Source organism: Salvelinus namaycush, chromosome 21 (assembly GCF_016432855.1).
Source record: "Salvelinus namaycush isolate Seneca chromosome 21, SaNama_1.0, whole genome shotgun sequence".
In the NCBI taxonomy this organism is placed as follows: Eukaryota; Metazoa; Chordata; class Actinopteri; order Salmoniformes; family Salmonidae; genus Salvelinus; species Salvelinus namaycush.
Window position 1 is genome coordinate 3,759,388 of NC_052327.1, and position 18,667 is coordinate 3,778,054.

At 43.9% G+C, this 18,667-nt stretch overlaps 1 protein-coding gene across 1 annotated transcript in view; it reads right to left on the reverse strand.

Moving 5' to 3' along the window:
* Window positions 1-18,667, reverse strand: part of b4galnt4a (beta-1,4-N-acetyl-galactosaminyl transferase 4a) — a 188,217-nt gene that overhangs the window by 60,776 nt on the left and 108,774 nt on the right. Inside the window, exon 6 of the mRNA XM_039017968.1 lies at window positions 9,149-9,227. Coding sequence (XP_038873896.1) covers window positions 9,149-9,227 — 79 coding nt within the window. The remainder of the gene's footprint in view (window positions 1-9,148; window positions 9,228-18,667) is intronic.

Below are 18,667 nucleotides of genomic sequence, written 5' to 3' on the forward strand. Positions count from 1 at the left end.
TGTACTCACATTTTACCCTTGTCTGTACATTATGCCTTGACTCTATTCTTCCATGCCCAGAAATCTGCTCATTTTACTCTCTGTTACGAACGCACTAGACGATCAGTTCTTATAGCCTTTACCCTTATCCTACTCCTCCTCTGTTCCTCTGGTGAATTACAGTTTAACCCAGGCCCTGCAGCCTCCAGCACCACTCCTATTCTCCAGGTGCTCTCATTTGTTGACTTCTGTAACCGTAAAAGCCTTTGTTTTATGCATGTTAACATCAGACGCCTCCTCCCTAAGTTTGTTTTATTCACTGCTTTAGCACACTCCGGCAACCCTGATGTCCTAGCCGTGTCTGAATCCTGGCTTAGGAAAGCCACCAAAAATCCTGAAATCTCCATCCCTAACTACAACATTTTCCGACAAGATAGAACTGCCAAAGGGGACGGAGTTGCAATCTACTGCAGAGATTTCCTGCAGAGTTCTGTCACACTATCCAGGTCTATGCCCAAACAATTCGAGCTTCTACTTCTACAAATCCACCTTTCCAGAAACAAGTCTCTCACCGTTGCTGCTTGTTATAGAATCCCCTCAGCCCCCAGCTGTGCCCTGGACACCATATGTGAATTGATTGCCTCCCTTCTATCTTCAGAGCTCATACTGTTAGGTGACCTAACTGGGACATGCTTAACACTCCGGCCGTCCTACAATCTAAGATAGATGCCCTCAATCTCACACAAATTATCAAGGAACCTACCAGGTACAACCCTAAATCCGTAACCATAGGCACCCTCTTAGATATCATCCTGACCAACTTGCCCTCTAAATACACCTCTGCTGTCTCCAACCAGGATCACAGCGATCATTGCCTGTGTCCATAATGGGTCCGCGGTCAAACGACCACCCCTCTTCACTGTCAAATGCTCCCTAAAACACTTCAGCGAGCAGGTCTTTCTAATCAACCTGGCCGGGGTATCCTGGAAGGATATTGACCTCATACCGTCAGTAGAGGATGCCTGGTTGCTCTTTAAGTGCTTTCCTCACCATCTTAAATAAGCATGCCCCATTCAAAAAATGTCGAACTAAGAACAGATATAGCCCTTGGTTCACCCCAGACTTGACTACCCTTGACCAGCACAAAAAAAATCCTGTGGCGTTCTGCATTAGCATCGAATAGCCCCCGCGATATGCAATTTTTCAGGGAAGTCAGGAACACACAGTCCATTAGGAAAGCTAAGGCTAGCTTTTTCAAACAGAAATTTACATCCTGTAGCACTAATTCCAAAACGTTCTGGGACACTGTAAAGTCCATGGAGAATAAGAGAACCTCCTACCAGCTGCACTAAGGCTAGGAAACACTGTCAACATCGATAAATCTACGATAATCGATCATTTTAACGGCTGGCCATGCTTTCCACCTGGCTACCCCTACCCCGGCCAACAGCTCTGCACCCCCTGCAGCAACTTGCCCAAGCCCCCCCCCCCCCCCCCCCCCACCTCTCCTTCACCCAAATCCAGTCAGCTGATCTTCTGAAACAGCTGCAAAATCTGGATCCCTACAAATCAGCTGGGCTAGACAATCTGGAACCTCTCTTTCTAAAAGTATCCGCCGAAATTGTTGCAACCCCTATTACTAGCCTGTTCAACCTCTCTTTCGTATCGTAATAGATTCCCAAAGATTGGAAAGCTGCCGCAGTCATCCCCCTCTTCAAAGGGGGAGACACTCTAGACCCAAACTGCTATAAACCTATATCCATCCTGCCCTGCCTTTCTTAAATCTTCGAAAGCAAAGTTAACAAACAGATCACCGACCATTTCGAATCCCACCATACCTTCTCCACTATGCAACCTGGTTTCCGAGCTGGTCATATATTATTGTGTGTGATTGTTTGTGGCATCAGAAGGCATGTTTGCTCATGTTGTGTGTGTTGGGGTGTATGTAATGTGTGCGTGTATTGGGGTGTCAGTGTAAGTATGTGTGAGTGTGTGGGTAGAGTCCAGTGTGTGTCTGTGTGTATAGAGTCAGTGCAAGAGAGTTAGTGCAACAAAAGGGTCAATGCAGGTAGTCCGGGTAGCCATTTGATTAGCTATTAAGCAGTCTTGTTTAGCAGTCTTATGGCTGTGTGGTAGCAGAGAGAACAGCCTACAGCTTGGGTGACTAGAGTCTTTGACAATTTTTTGGGCCTTCCTCTGACACTGCCTGGTACAGAGGTTCTGGGTGGCAGGGAGCTCAGCCCCAGTGATGTACTGGGCTATACTCACCACCCTCTGTAGCGCCTTGTGGTCAGGTGCCTTGAAGTTGGCAAACCAAGTGGTGATGCTTCCAGTCAAAATACTCTCAATGGTGCAACTGTATAACTTTTTGAGGATCTGAGGGCCCATGCCAATTCTTTTCACCCTCCTGAGAGGGAAGAGGCACTGCCGTGCCCTCTTCACAACCGTGTGGGTGTGTGTGAACCATGTTAATTCCTTAGTGATGTGGACACCAAGGAACTTGAAGCTCTCGACGAGCTCCACTACAGCCCCATCAATGTGGATGGGGGGGGGGGGGGGGGGGGGGGGCGTGCTCGCCCCTCTGTTTCCTGTAGTCCATGATCAACTCATTTGTCTTGCTGACATTGAGGGAGAGGTCATCGTCATGGGTGATCAGTCCTACCACTGTTGTGTTGTCAGCAAACTTGATGATGGTGTTGGAGTCATGCATGGCAACACAGTCATGGGTGAACACAGGGGCTAATCAGACACCCCTGAGGGGCCCCCGTGTTGATGGTCAGCGTGGCAGATGTATTGTTGCCTACCCTCACCGCCTTAGGGTGACTTGTCAGGAAGTCCAGGATCCAGTTGCAGAGGGAGGTGTTCAGTCCCAGGGTTCTGAGCTTGGTGATAAGCTTGGAGGGGACGATGGTGTTGAATGCTGATCTGTAGTCAATGAATAGCATTATTACATAGGTATTCCCTTTGTCCAGGTTGGTGAGGGCAGTGTGGAGCACAATAGAGATTGCGTCATCTGTGGATCTGTTGGGGCGGTATGATCATTTTAGTGGGTCGAGGGTGTCTGGGATGATGGTGTTGATGTAGGCCATGACTAGCCTTTCAAAACATTTCATGGCTATAGATGTGCGTGCTACGGGGCAATAATAATTCAGTTAGGTTACCTTGGCATTCTTTGGGCACAGGGACTGCTTGAAACAAGTTGGTATTACAGACCGGGTCAGGGATAGGTTGAAAATGTCAGTGAAGACACTGGCCAACTGGTCAGCGCGTGCTCTAAGTACGCGTCCTGGTTAGAGGTCTTCATGGATCCACCTGTACCCGAATACCCGAGACCCGATCCGGGACCCAAGCGGGTCCAGATCCAGAATTCTAAATAATATCACGGGTCTGGATCGGATCTGATATGATTGCCATGGATCTCGGGTATGTGTAATTTTAACTGACTTGTCGGGAATGGCCCATACAGATCCGTACGCGACTTCTGCTCTTGCTTTTCACAAGAGTGGAGCGTGGCGCATGTAGCTTGATGTTGGCCAATCATAAGTCATTAAAGCAGCAAGAGTAACAGTCACAGAGCCTCACTCCATGTGAGGCAAAAGTTATGAGAAATCTCATCAATGGAAGATGGGAATTAAAATGACGAAATGAAAAGTTAAAGGAGAAGGATAGGCTACGATGACCAAGAGCCCAACAGGTAGGCAGGCTGCTACTTAATATTTTGAATATAGTTGTTGAGAAAATGCATGCACTGCAGCCTCTGTTAGCCTAGCTAGACACAGTGGATGCTCAACTAAAAGTTCTGAGATTATGCTGCGGGAATTAGAGGTAATTTGTGGTTCAGTACGTTACACTGCGTCACTGATTCATTGCTTCAGACCACCACAAGGGGGAGTTAGAGCACTGATTATGCTTTTGGCTCCCAAGGCACTAATGTGTCTCTAACTGACCATGAATGGGTGACATAAACCTAAATAGAAACTGATAAATATGCACAACTTCATTATTACTTACTAAAACTGTCACACTAAGGTTTTTATTCTAAGGGAAACTTAGACTACAATTAGGGTGTGGAAATGTTAGGATTATTTTGCTCTTTCTGTAGTACTGTAGCCTACTCCCGACCAGTCACGTCGTACAGTGCCTGAGTGGCGCAGGGGTCTAAGACACTGTATAGCAGTGCAAGCTGTGTTGCTACAGATGCTGGTTCAATACCTGAGCCAGCCTCAACTGGCATTGCACCAATAATTGCGCTTAATAGGGAAACGTTCTTGCCAGTCTCTCACTAAAGAGCGTCAGTCAAAAGTTATACTTAAATCCGGATTTAACGAAAAAATGACATGAAAAGCACACATTTGTAAATCCCAAACTCTAAAAGTAATTGGAAAGGTAGATACAAATGATTTGAGACATTGTGGAAACAATAAAGAATGTAAACAAGATGCTGTGTTTTTATTTACAGTAGTGATGGACAGCTGGTGGCATTTTGAAAACAGGTTTTCAAACACTTGTAGCTCGATGAGCAGGACAATACTCTTTATAGCCCGGCTTCTGTCGGTGTGAACATCCCCCTACTTGCAATGTATCCGATGCTTAATAAGTACTCTAAAGTGTTACATTTGGGAATAGCACTGTCCGTGACCAAAATCCCCAAGTCTACCAGTATTTTTGAAATGTCTCCAGTAGATTTTCCGTTCCTCCTGAAAGCCCTAGTCTGCTCACTTAAATGAATAGAGATCCTGGTCATGGTGCTACAGTATGTTGTTACAGCATAATCAAAGTGAGGACAATCGGCGATCTGCTGTATACTTATGGAATATTGTAAGCTGAAAGTCACACCTTTCCAGTACTCCTCACCCCACCCCAAACTCCACCCTTAACACAGTTACTATTCAAAAACGAGTGGTTTATCTAAAAAAAAAAATGACATTGCGACCGAAGAGAACAGACGAAAAGGACATTGTTTTCATCAAGCCAGCTTCTTTCTATGGTGCTACCCGTTCCAGGGTTAGGAATGTAACCACGAGAGGACTTGAAAATGATTCGGAGCTGAAAGGATCACCAAAACTAAAGGTATTTTAGTTTCAGTGTATTTTCTTTAAAAAAAAATATATATATATAGCCTATCAATGTGTAGGAATACTGTGTAATAAAATCAATAATTAAATAAAAAATGTAATTATTGTGTACTAAAAATGTGAATGTGTTTTTCCAGAGCATACAACCATGCCGACAACCATCCTTGGAGATCAGTGGACAAAGGGCTGGACAATGGGCCACACCGTTAGTTTTGCTAGATTCTTCAAATGTGTACACAGCATTTGTGTGTTGGGGTCACTTTTCATTCTTAATTTATCTACCGTTTCTATCATAGGCCACTGTAATCGATGGGGGCTCAGTGCAGTACCATTCTGCTCATCTGATGAAGGTGCACATGGATCAGATTCAAACTTGAAGACCGAGATCGAGTCATTGAAAGCGGACCAGCAGAAAGGGAAACATTATCTGAGGGCAGAGATACGGCGACAGCTGATGCATTGGTCCAGAGCCAGGCGGCATTGGTGGAGAGTCAGGCGGAGAATGACGCGTTGAAGAGAAACGACATGGAGTCACAATCCATGCCAGGCACGCCTGTGAGCTCTGGAACTCCACCTCCGATAAGCAGAGTCAACATACCTGGTGGTTCGTCAGGTCACCCTGACATTTCCATTCCTCTTCTGACAACAGAACTTGACCAACTGCTCACCAGGCACAGCAAGGGCCGTCCGGACAGTTACGCTGTTCTGCTATTCTGCTATTCTAAGGATGGACTGTTTTCTTGTCAGACTGCACAGTAGCCTAATAAACAAATGCAGGTGGCTTATATCTTCAAAATGCTTTAAATGCTTTATTATTTAAATATAAAAACATGTACTGTATTTCTTCATCAGCATCTTTATGCTTTCGTTAATAAAATTATGATAAAAATACTCTTTCAAAATGCAGATGTTTATTTAGTTATGGATCCATAACGAATTACTCTGAGAATAAATATCACTGAATTACAGAAATATTGGAACAAAGTTGTCTAATGACGATAAACTAATTGTTGCTTACTGGAAAATGCTCTTTCAAACACACACGGTCACGTTGTACAGATCCGTAATGGATATTAGCAGGGCTATATTTTGGCCTTTATAAATATAATTTTTGCCTTTATTCAAATTACAATCGCTCACTCGTTTAAAAAAAAACAACAACTCCAAAATATCTTTATATATAGCTTGTGGACGACAATTTCAGCACCGTTTCGCTCTGCTCTGAGACAAGAATGGAGAAACGAAAATGTTCAACTATATACCATGATATTCTTAAAATATAAACTCAGCAAAAAAGAAACGTCCTCTCCCTGTCAAATGCGTTTATTTTCAGCAAACTTAACATGTGTAAATATTTGTATGAACATAAGATTCAACAACTGAGACATAAACTGAACAAGTTCCACAGACAGAAATGGAATAATGTGTCCCTGAACAAAGGGGGGGGGTCAAAATCAAAAGTAACAGTCAGTATCTGGTGTGGCCACCAGCTGCATCAAGTACGGCAGTGAATCTCCTCCTCATGGACTGCACCAGATTTGCCGGTTCTTGCTGTGAGATGTTACCCCACTCTTCCACCAAGGCACCTGCAAGTTCCTGGACATTTCTGGGGGGAATGGCTCTAGCCCTCACCCTCCGATCTAACAGGTCCCAGACGTGCTCAATGGGATTGTGATCCGGGCTCTTCGCTGGCCATGGCAGAACACTGACATTCCTGTCTTGCAGGAAATCACTCACAGAACGAGCAGTATGGCTGGTGGCATTGTCATACTGGAAGGCCATGTCAGGATGAGCCTGCAGGAAGGGTACCACATGAGGGAGGAGGATGTCTTCCCTGTAACGCACAGCGTTGAGATTGCCTGCAATGACAACAAGCTCAGTCCGATGATGCTGTGACACACCACCCCAGACCATGACGGACCCTCCACCTCCAAATCGATCCCGCTCCAGAGAACAGGCCTCGGTGTAACGCTCATTCCTTCGATGATAAACGCAAATCTGACCATCACCATTGGTGAGACAAAACCGCGACTCGTCAGTGAAGAGCACTTTTTGCCAGTCCTTTCTGGTCCAGCGACGGTGGGTTTGTGCCCATAGGCGACGTTGTTGCCGGTGATGTCTGGTGAGGACCTGTTTTACAACAGGCCTAGAAGCCCTCAGTCCAGCCTCTCTCAGCCTATTGCGGACAGTCTGAGCACTGATGGAGGGATTGTGCGTTCCTGGTGTAACTCGGGCAGTTGTTGTTGCCATCCTGTACCTGTCCCGCAGGTGTGATGTTCGGATGTAGGTGTTGTTACACCTGGCCTGCCACTGCGAGGACGATCAGCTGTCAAAATTATGGATTGCCTCTTATCCGCTTGTCATCCCTTTATGCCATAGTTTGTACATTTCAATTGTCATTAGAAACCACATTTGTTTAAGCAAGTCAGACGTATCAGCTATGTTTTTTTTAAAGGCAGTAAATGGGGCTGACAAGGCTTCACTGATAGCTAGGTATAGCAGTGGTAAGATGTTGGGACGGCTTTATGTAGGCCCTAACAGTTTGTGGCCACTGTTTGTCACCATTATAGTGCAATTCATATATTGTTTAGTGTTGTGCAGTGGCATGTATCCCACTTTCTTTTTTTTGCCCCACCAAGAATTACATGCTAAAATAGCCACTGCAAGAGCTGTTCGATCCGGTTCAAGTCTGGGGTATTGTGTGTAGATTGATGAGGAATTCATTTTATTTAATCAATTTTAGAATAAGGCTGTAACTTAACAAAATGTAGAAAGGGAAGGGGTCTGAATACTTTCCGAATGCACTGTAGCTACCTCAATTACCTCCTATCCCTCCACATCAACTCGGTACTGGTACTCCCTGTATATAGCCATGTTACTTTTACTCATTATTTTGATTCATTATTCACTGTGTATTTACTCCTTGTCACTATTTATGTTTTATTTTATTTGTTATCTTTATCTTTGACTCTACATAGTTGGAAAAGGACCCGTAAGTAAGCATTTCAATGTTAATCTATACCTTTTGTTTACGAAGCATGTGACGAATACATTTGATTTGACTTGAGACTACAGCCCACTTAGGTCTATGTGTCTGGAAGTAGGCAGCGAGCATCCCAGAATAGACAGAAAGTGTTACTGTATAGGAATAGTAAGAGAGAGAGAGAGAGAGAGGGTGTGAGGGAGAGAGAGAGGAGAGGCATGAAATAGAGAGATAGAGAGGGTGTGAGAAGAGAGAAGAGATAGAGAGATAAATCTATACAGTATATGTATGTAGAGAGAGGGAGATGAAGAGAGACAGGGATAGACCCTCTGGATAGTTTGGGAAAAAAAGGGAATCCAATGTGAGATAATAAAGCACATTTTTTGAGACAACACACCACACCATGTATTATAACGAGCCCACTTACCCAGTCACTCACACACACACACACCAGGTGTGTGGAGTACTTTCTGAAACTTTACCCTTAAGTTAGCTCTCTCCATTACATAAAGAGTGAACATTGAGTTCGCAAAACAACTAGGAGTGAAAAAGTGAGACAGGGGGAAAAGGAGAGAAAGAGAGTTAGAGGGACAGATGCAATAGTTAAACTCAAAAGTCCTAACTAGGGTTGCAAAATTCTGGTAACTTTCCCCAAATTTTCCAGAAATATTAGATGGAATATTAGTGAACTCAGGAGCGAATAAGCAACTCAACTTGGCCCCAGACCGAGGCAACAACAACAAGGTGTGACCGTATGACATGAGCATCGCTCTGTCTCTCTCTCTCTCAGCATTCCGCCACTTCAAACACAGCCTGTTCCCTCCCTGTACCCTGCCCACCTGTCTGCATGCAGTGGGAAGGGATTTTGTATATTATCTACTTCACTTACTTTGGCAATGTTAACATATGTTTCCCATGCCAATAAAGGCCTTAAATTGAAATTGACAGAGACAGCAAAATAAAGAGGGAGGTGGAGGGTGAGAGAGAGGGACAGAGACCCAGTATTGAGTGAGTTTAGAGAGCACTTACACAGGGTCTAGTTCAGTAGTTTCGTACAACTTCAGCTAGTAGCCTAGCCCCCCCATAAATGAATAAAGTTGTATGGACTTACCCCAACCTCCACGTGGTCGGACCCCTTGTCATCCTGCTTGTGAAGGATCTCAAAGTAGTATCGTCTGGATGAGATAAGGCTAGAGAGAGGTAAGAGAGAGCGAGAGGGGAGAGGGGGAAAATGTTACACTACAATTAGGATTTAAAACATTTGCCAGATGTTATTTTTCCACCTCAGGAGCTGCGAGGAGAAAGGTGGAAATTGAGGCTACAGTGAAGGTTAAATGCTGAGGAACCCAAAACTACTTACAAGTCAAGTTGGAAGTTTACATACACTTATAATTTCCGGTCACAACTTATGGACTTGTTTATGTGCTGCTGTGCGTTTTGTTTGCTAACCTTACTTTGCTACCTGCCAATTTGACTGTTTTTACTTTTTAATTACCGTTTATATGGTTTTTTTTCTCCCCTCGCTTGAATTTTTTTCATTCAACTTTTTCACACCGGACGCTTTATCTGGACGTGGTTCGTCAGGACCTCCACCAGCCGAAGCTAAGTAGTAACATTAACACGATGCCTTCTAATTGCAGTCGCTGCACTCATAATATACAGGAGAACGATCGCCTTACGGCGAGGATAGCTGTGCTGCAAGCCCAGCTTCAGACGAAATCATTAGGCAAGGGTCATTTAAGTGTAGGAAAGGACGAAACAGCATCTGTGCCACTAGTAAGTACATATAGTAGTATAAATCCCCTCGCACAGTCCCCGCAGTCGGACAATTTTCTCATGGTTTCTGGAAGGAAATGCTGTAGGAATACTCAACCGGTGTCGCTCATTCAGCTGACAGAAACTTTCAACTGGTTCTCCCCATTAAGCAGCGAGTCGGAGTCAGAGGCCGAGCCTTCTCTTGTCTCTACTCCTCCTGTTGCGGGGTCTGAGACGCCGACGCCTCCCACCATTAGCTCTGACAAATTGAAAACCCTAGTCATTGGCGACTCCATTACCCGCAGTATTAGACTTAAAATGAATCATCCAGCAATCATACATTGTTTACCAGGGGGCAGGGCTACCGACGTTAAGGCTAATCTGAAGATGGTGCTGGCTAAGGCTAAAACTGGTGAATGTAGAAAGTATAGGGATATTGTTATCCACGTCAGCACCAACGATGTTAGGATGAAACAGTCAGAGGTCACCAAGCGTAACATAGCTTCAGCGTGTGAATCAGCTCGAAAGATGTGTCGGCATCGAGTAATTGCCTCTGGCCCCCTCCCAGTTAGGGGGAGTGATGAGCTCTACAGCAGTCTCACAACTCTATCGCTGGTTGAAAAGTGTTTTCTGACCCTCCCAAAAGATAGAATTTGTAGATAATTGGCCCTCTTTCTGGGACTCACCCACAAACAGGACCAAGCCTGGCCTGTTGAGGAGTGACGGACTCCATCCTAGCTGGAGGGGTGCTCTCATCTTATCTACCAACATAGACAGGGCTCTAACTCCCCTAGCTCCACATTGAGATAGGGTGCAGGCCAGGCAGCAGGCTGTTAGCCAGCCTGCCAGCTTAGTGGAGTCTGCCACTATCACAGTCAGTGTAGTCAGCTCAGCTATCCCCATTGAGACCATGTCTGTGCCTCGAACTAGGTTGGGCAAAACTAAACATGGCGGTATTCGCCTTAGCAATCTAACTGGAATAAAGACCTCCTCCATTCCTGCCATTAATGAAAGAGATTGTGATATCTCACATCTCAAAATAGGGCTACTTAATGTTAGATTCCTCACTTCCAAGGCAGTTATAGTCAATTAACTAATCACTGATCATAATCTAGATGTGATTGGCCTGACTGAAACATGGTTTAAGCCTGATGAATTTACTGTGATAAATGAGGCCTCACCTCCTGGTTACACTAGCGACCATATCCTCCACGCATCCCGCAAAGGCGGTGGTGTTGCTAACATTTACAATAGCAAATTTCAAATTTGCGTCTTTTGAGCTTCTAGTCATGAAATCTATGCAGCCTACTCAATCACTTTTTATAGCTACTGTTTACAGGCCTCCTGGGCCATATACAGCGTTCCTCACTGAGTTCCCTGAATTCCTATCAGACCTTGTAGTCATGGCAGATAATATTCACATTTTTGGTGACTTTAATATTCACATGGAAAAGTCCACAGACCCACTCCAAAAGGCTTTTGGAGCCATCATCGACTCAGTGGGTTTTGTCCAACATGTCTCCGGACCTACTCACTGCCACAGTCATACTCTAGACCTAGTTTTGTCCCGTGGAATAAATGTTGTGGATCTTAATGTTTTTCCTCATAATCCTGGACTACCATTTTATTAAATTATCTGCTCAGACCCCAACCAAGGATCATCAGAAGTCGTGCTATAAATTCTAGGACAACCCGAAGATTCCTAGATGCCCTTCCAGACCCCCCCCCCCGCCTACCGAAGGACCCAAGTACAAAAATCAGTTAACCACCTAACTGAGGAACTCAATTTAACCTTGCGCAATACCCTAGATGCAGACGCACCCCTAACAACAAAAAACATTTGTCATAAGAAACTAGCTCCCTGGTACACAGAAAATACCTGAGCTCTGAAGCAAGCTTCCAGAAAATTGAAACGGAAATGGAGCTACACCAAACTGGAAGTCCTCCGACTATCTTGGAAAGACAGTACCGTGCAGTATCGAAGAGCCCTCACTGCTGCTCGATCATCCTATTTTTCCAACTTAATTGAGGAAAATAAGAACAATCCAAAATGTATTTTTGATACTGTCGCAAAGCTAACTAAAAAGCAGCATTCCCCAAGAGAGGATGGCTTTCACTTCAGCAGTGATACATTCATGAACTTCTTTGAGGAAAAGATCATGATCATTAGAAAGCAAATTATGGACTCCTCTTTAAATCTGCGTAGTCCTCCAAAGTTCAGTTGTCCTGAGTCTGCACAACTCTGCAGGGAGACACTCATGTTTTTTAGTACTATATCTCTTGACACATTGATGAAAATAATCATGGCCTCTAAACCTTCAAGCTGCATACTGGACCCTATTCCAACTAAACTACTGAAAGAGCTGCTTCCTGTGCTTGGCCCTCCTATGTTGAACATAATAAACGGCTCTCTATCCACCGGATGTGTGTCAAGCTCACTAAAGCTGGCAGTAATAAAGCCTCTCTTGAAAAGGCCAAACCTTGACCCAGAAAATATAAAAACTCTCGGCCTATATCGAGTCTCCCATTCCTCTCAAAATTTTTTGAAAAAGCTGTTGCACTACAACTCACTGCCTTCCTGAAGACAAACAATATATACGAAACGCTTCAGTCTGGTTTTAGACCCCATCATAGCACTGAGACTGCAATTGTGAATGTGGTAACTGATATTTTAATGGTGTCAGACTGAGGCTCTGCATCTGTCCTCGTGCTCCTAGACCTTAGTGCTGCTTTGATACCATCGACCACCACATTCTTTTGGACAGATTGGAAACCCAAATTGGTCTACACGGACAAGTTCTCGCCTGGTTTAGATCTTATCTGTCGGAAAGATATCATTTTGTCTCTGTGGATGGTTTGTCATCTGACAAATCAACTGTACATTTCGGTGTTCCGCAAGGCTCCGTTTTAGGGCCACTATTGTTTTTACTATATATTTTACCTCTTGGTGATGTCATTCGGAAACATAATGTTAACTTTCACTGCTATGCGGATGACACACAGCTGTACATTTCGATGAAACATGGTGAAGCCCCAAAATTTCCCTCCCTGGAAGCCTGTGTTTCAGACATAAGGAAGTGGATGGCGGCAAATGTTCTACTTTTAAACTCGGACAAAACAGAGATGCTTGTTCTAGGTCCTAAGAAACAAAGAGATCCTCTGTTGAATCTGACAATTAATCTTGATGGTTGTACAGTCGTCTCAAATAAAACTGTGAAGGACCTCGGCGTTACTCTGGACCCTGATCTCTCTTTTGACAAACTACTGCAATGCTCTACTTTCCGGCTAGTACTGAGATGCAGTGCCTTAGACCGCAGTGCCAATCATGAGCCCTGATATTGTCCTGTGCGTAGTCCCAATAAACAGTATGCTCACTAAAACACCCACAGGCAGACGCAAACATACTGGCCCCACCCTGTGATGAGACTAATCAAAAACACATCTCATCTATTTGGCCAAAATTTGCTGGGTGAGACAGAGAGGACTGCTCCGGTACTGGCTGCTACACATCATTAGCTCTTAATACTATTATTCTATTGACCTATGGTCAGCGCCATCTTAAATTGCCATAGTAACGACTGACAGTAAAGCGTCAAAGGTAGGAGTGACCAAATTGATTGTGGTATTGAGTTTTGGATAAAATACCAGGCCACAAATTTCTCGGTGGCATACCCCATGTGCGACCGTGGAGAGTGAATAGAAGAGTGAGCAGCGGACAACGAAGATGGCAACAAGTAATTCAAAAGTGAACTGTAGTTCCAGGCTGTACTAATTGCTACAAAAACAATCCTTGTGTAAACTACCATCGGCTACACAGGGACCCACAATGATGGGAAAAAGTGTCTCCAGGTCCTGAAGAAGGATGTGCCAGCTCAAAGTAGGGTCTGCAGCGAGCACTTCGCAGAGGAAGACTTCATTACGAAGGGCACTTTTGATGTCGCAAGCGGGAGTTTCTGAATGGAAATAAGTTAACATTGAAACCCTCCATTTGCCCCTCCATCTTCAACTTCGAGGGTTAAGGACCGACCATCATTGACAACATCAGTGACTTCAGTGTCAAGGAATGAACGGAGGAGGCGGCGCGAGTCAGTGAAGGTAAACTTAGCTAGTTATGCGGACATAGATTTGTTTTAGCCTGCAGCAGCTAATGTTAGCCAATAACATTAGCTGTCAACAAGTGTTACTAGCTAGCTACATGGTTTTGTTAGTTCCACCTTAGATACATGTGTTATGCATCACAATGACCTACACAGATAAAAAGTGGAAGTGTTACAAAGTTGGCAATATCCATAATATCATTAAAACAGCCATCACATATTATATAGTATGCACATAGCCCGCTGTTCAACAGTACGGATGGGGAAGGTCGGTTAGATGGGAGCTCATCTGCTATCTTGTTGTAGGACAATCCCAGCAGACCCTCCTGAGTGCCCGAAGATAAAGAAAAGCAGTCACATTGGGGGAGCGGGCTAGGGTTCAGGAAATGGAGAAGGAGCAGGTCATTCAAGTCCGAATCCAAAGATACACCCGTCCACAGAGGAAATCACAGTATAGAAGTCTCGATCGCTATTAAACGCTTGTACATTTGAATGTTTGAATATTATGTTATGTGGTACTTTTACATAATTAAATGTTTGTGTATTAGCCAGTGTTGAGTGTCATAATGATTTACGGTACGTTCCAGGATGGCCCTGTTTTAGGTGGCAATTCAGTTGTTTTGGAAAATTTACTGGGGAAGCTGCTTTAGCCTGGTGAGCCCCAACCTGTCTAGCTAAGGTAACAACAGGGCAAGCCTGCTTGAGTCTCATTTTTTTCATTTTTTTAATCACCGGTAAGTCTATTAATCCAGTTTGTCTTTGTAAATATCTTTACTGGATACCACTACTTGAAGACTGTAAATAAATATCAACACTTATGCACCCAAACCTTCTGCCTCCTGCTGAATATCGGACCGCATTTCTGCACTACTTATTTTTCATGGTTTGTTTTGTTTTTATTTACGACACCTTTGTAATGTATGCTTTGTGTCAAACAAAGTGACAACTTGAGTGTCTTAAGATCTTCAACTAGCTGCTCAGTGTAGTTACGATTGCTTTCCACGAGATGGTAGCCTAAGCTAGATGAAGTCACCACTCCAGCAACCAGGCCAGTGGTGCGCGTTCAAAGCAGTTTTATCTTCCAAGCTAGTTTCTCTGGTTACACTTGAACCTGTTGTTATAGTCGACTAAGCGAATTTATAATATTTTTAGAAACCTTGTCTTAGAATTATAATATACAAAATGTATGGGAATGTTATTAATAATTTGAGCAGGTAAGACTGTCTAGTTTTTTGACATAATGTGTTTTTACATAAGACACAATTTTTTTTTTAAAATGTAACCTTAATTTAACTAAGCAAGTCAGTTAAGAACAAATTCTTATTTACAATGACGGCCTACCCCAGCCAAACCCAGACAATGCCAGGCCAATTGTGCACCAAACTTCCAATCACAGCCGGATGTGATAGAGCTTGGATTTGAACTAGGGACTGGATTTGAACTAGACACCTCTTGCATTGAGATGCAGTGCCTTAGACCACTGCGCCACTCGGGAGGTATAAAAAACTCCATGTATAGTCATTTTATTTGGTAGTAAAGGCTAGATCCAATTGACTTGTTTTATTAACGCTCAAAGCAGTGGAGGCTGCTGAGGGGAGGACGGCTCATAATAATGGAAGGAACGGAGCAAATGAAATGGCATCAAACGCATGGAAACCATGTGTTTGATCTATTTGAAACCATTCGACCAATTCCACTCCAGCCATTACCACCAGCCCGTCCTCCCCAATTAAGGTGCCACTAATCTCCTGTGGCTCAAACCCTATGTAGATGCCACTTGAATCTGGGTATGCGAGCCTAATAGAAGAGACCACACACGAAGGGATGACGTGTCGTACACCTCTTCCAAGTCTCCCTTGTGCCCATAGGGTGAACTGGCGGTAAGCAGTGAGTCTGCTCTGCAAAGAAAACTAAATAAATTACTGTGATAGTACATTAATCCACCATTGAAACGGAATCTCACTATAAAATCTCTACAGCAGGAGCGGTAGAGATACTCTCAAAGATTGGCTATGAAAAGCCAACTGACATTTACTCCTGAGGTGCTGACTTGTTGCACCCTCGACAACTACTGTGATTATTATTATTTGACCATGCTGGTCATTTATGAACATTTGAACATCTTGGCCATGTTCTGTTATAATCTCCACCCGGCACAGCCAGAAGAGGACTGGCCACCCCTCATAGCCTGGTTCCTCTCTAGGTTTCTTCCTAGGTTTTGGCCTTTCTAGGGAGTTTTTCCTAGCCACCGTGCTTCGACACCTGCATTGCTTGCTGTTTGGGGTTTTAGGCTGGGTTTCTGTACAGCACTTTGATATATCAGCTGATGTAAGAAGGGCTATATAAATACATTTGATTTGATTTATTTATGAAGTTACATTTTCCAGGCTTCGATTCGAACCCCGGTCGTATAATCAAAATGTAAGAACTTTACCATCGGTAGTGATAGTAATTACTGTAGGGTGTATTCTAGTTCTTACATTAACCTCACCATTATTAGTTGTCATTAACTGGTTTACCGGCTGCTGACTGGTCGAGTAATCTCATCTGCCTGTTGTCCGGACCTCTGGCAGTCTCTATGGGGGTGCCACAGGGTTCAATTCTCGGGCTGACTCTCTTCTCTGTATACATCAAGGATGTCACTCTAGCTGCTGGTGATTCTTTGATCCACCTCTACGCAGACGACACCATTCTGTATACCTCTGGCCCTTCTTTGGACACTGTGTTAACTAACCTCCAGATGAGCTTCAATGCCATACAACTCTCCTTCCGTGGCCTCCAACTGCTCTTAAAAGCAAGTAAAACTAAATGCATGCTCTTGAACCGTTCGCTGCCCGCACCTGCCAGCCAGTCCAGCATCACTACTCTGGACGGTTCTGACTTAGAATATGTGGACAACTACAAATACCTAGTTGTCTGGTTAGACTGTAAACTCTCCTTCCAGACTCACATTAAGCATCTCCAATCCAAAATCAAATCTAGAATTGGCTTCCTATTTGGCAACAAAGCATCCTTCACTCATGCTGCCAGACATACCCTCGTAAAACTGACCATCCTACCAATCCTCGACTTCGGCGATGTCATTTACAAAATAGCCTCCAACACTCTACTCAACAAATTGGATGAAGTCTATCACAGTGCCTTCCGTTTTGTCACCAAAGCCCCATATACACTACCCACCACTGTGACCTGTATGCTCTCGTTGGCTGGCCCTCACTTCATATCCGTCGCCAAACTCACTGGCTCCAGGTCATCTACAAGTCTCTGCTAGGTAAAGCCCCGCCTTATCTCAGCTCACTGGTCACCATAGCAGCACCCACCCATAGCATGCGCTCCAGCAGGTATATCTCACTGGTCACCACCAAAGCCAATTCTTCCTTTGGCTGCCTTTCCTTCCAGTTCTCTGCTGCCAATGACTGGAACGAACTGCAAAAATCTCTGAAGCTAGAGACTCTTACCTCCCTCACTAGCTTAAAGCACCAGCTGTCAAAGCAGCTCACAGATCACTGCACCTGTACATAGCTCATCTGTAAACAGCCCATCCAATCTACATCATCCCCATACTATATTTATTCATTTATCTTGCTCCTTTGCACCCCAGTATCTCTACTTGCACATTCATCTTCTGCACACCCTACCATTCCAGTGTTTAATTGCTATATTGTAATTACTTCGCCACCATGGCCTTTTTATTGCTTTACCTCTTTCATCCTACCTCATTTGCAGATGCTGTATATATATTTTTCTACTGTATTATTGACTGTATGTTTTTTTATCCCATGTGTAACTGTGTTGTTGTATGTGTCAAACTGCTTTGCTTTATCTTGGGCAGGTCGCAGTTGTAAATGAGAACTTGTTCTCAACTAGCCTACCTGGTTAAATAAAGGTGAAATAAAATAAAAAATAAAAAGATCTGCCAAGTCCTTCATAAGAATAAGTGACACATCACCATCCAGACAGACAGAAACGTCTGACTGGATGTAATACAGCCACCATCCGCTGGGACTTTGTGCTGTATCGCCACCATCTTTCTACAACACACACAATTACATTGATGGAAGCTACAATCTATCTGCAATATTAAAGTTGATCATCCCTGGACATTATCTGGCAGCATCCGCACTTACACCAGTTTGTGTCACTGCTACGCGGACCCTCTGCCGGCTAAGGTGTTACAGGCCGAGCTATATGTTGCTATTTCTCTATTATAATTTTTTGAATTATTATTATTATTGTCACGTTCCTGACCTGTTTTCCTTTTTCTTGTATTTATTTAGTTGGTCAGGGCGTGAGTTGGGTGGGTTTGTCTATGTGTTATTTTCTATGTTGGGATGTTTGTGTTCGGCCGGGTATGATTCTCAATCAGAAACAGCTGTCAATCGTTGTCCCTGATTGAGAATCATACTTAGGCAGCCTGGGTTTCACGTGTGTTTTGTGGGTGTTTGTATCTCGTGTCAGTGTTCGTGCCACACGGGACTGTTTTCGGTTTTGTCACGTTTGTTGTTTTTGTATGTGTAAGTGTTCAGTTTACGTTCATTAAAATATGACCACTTTCCACTCTGCGTGTTGGTCCGATCCATGCTCCTCCTCGTCTGAGGAGGAGAACGACTTCGACAACCGTTACAATTATTTTGTCATTTTTTGGGGTAGATCAACTTTAATATTGCAGATAGATTGTAGCTTCCATCAATGTAATTGTCTGCGTCACTTCCAATCACCCAAATATACACGACCATTCAAAAGTTTAAGGTCACTTAGAAATGTCCTTGTTTTTGAAA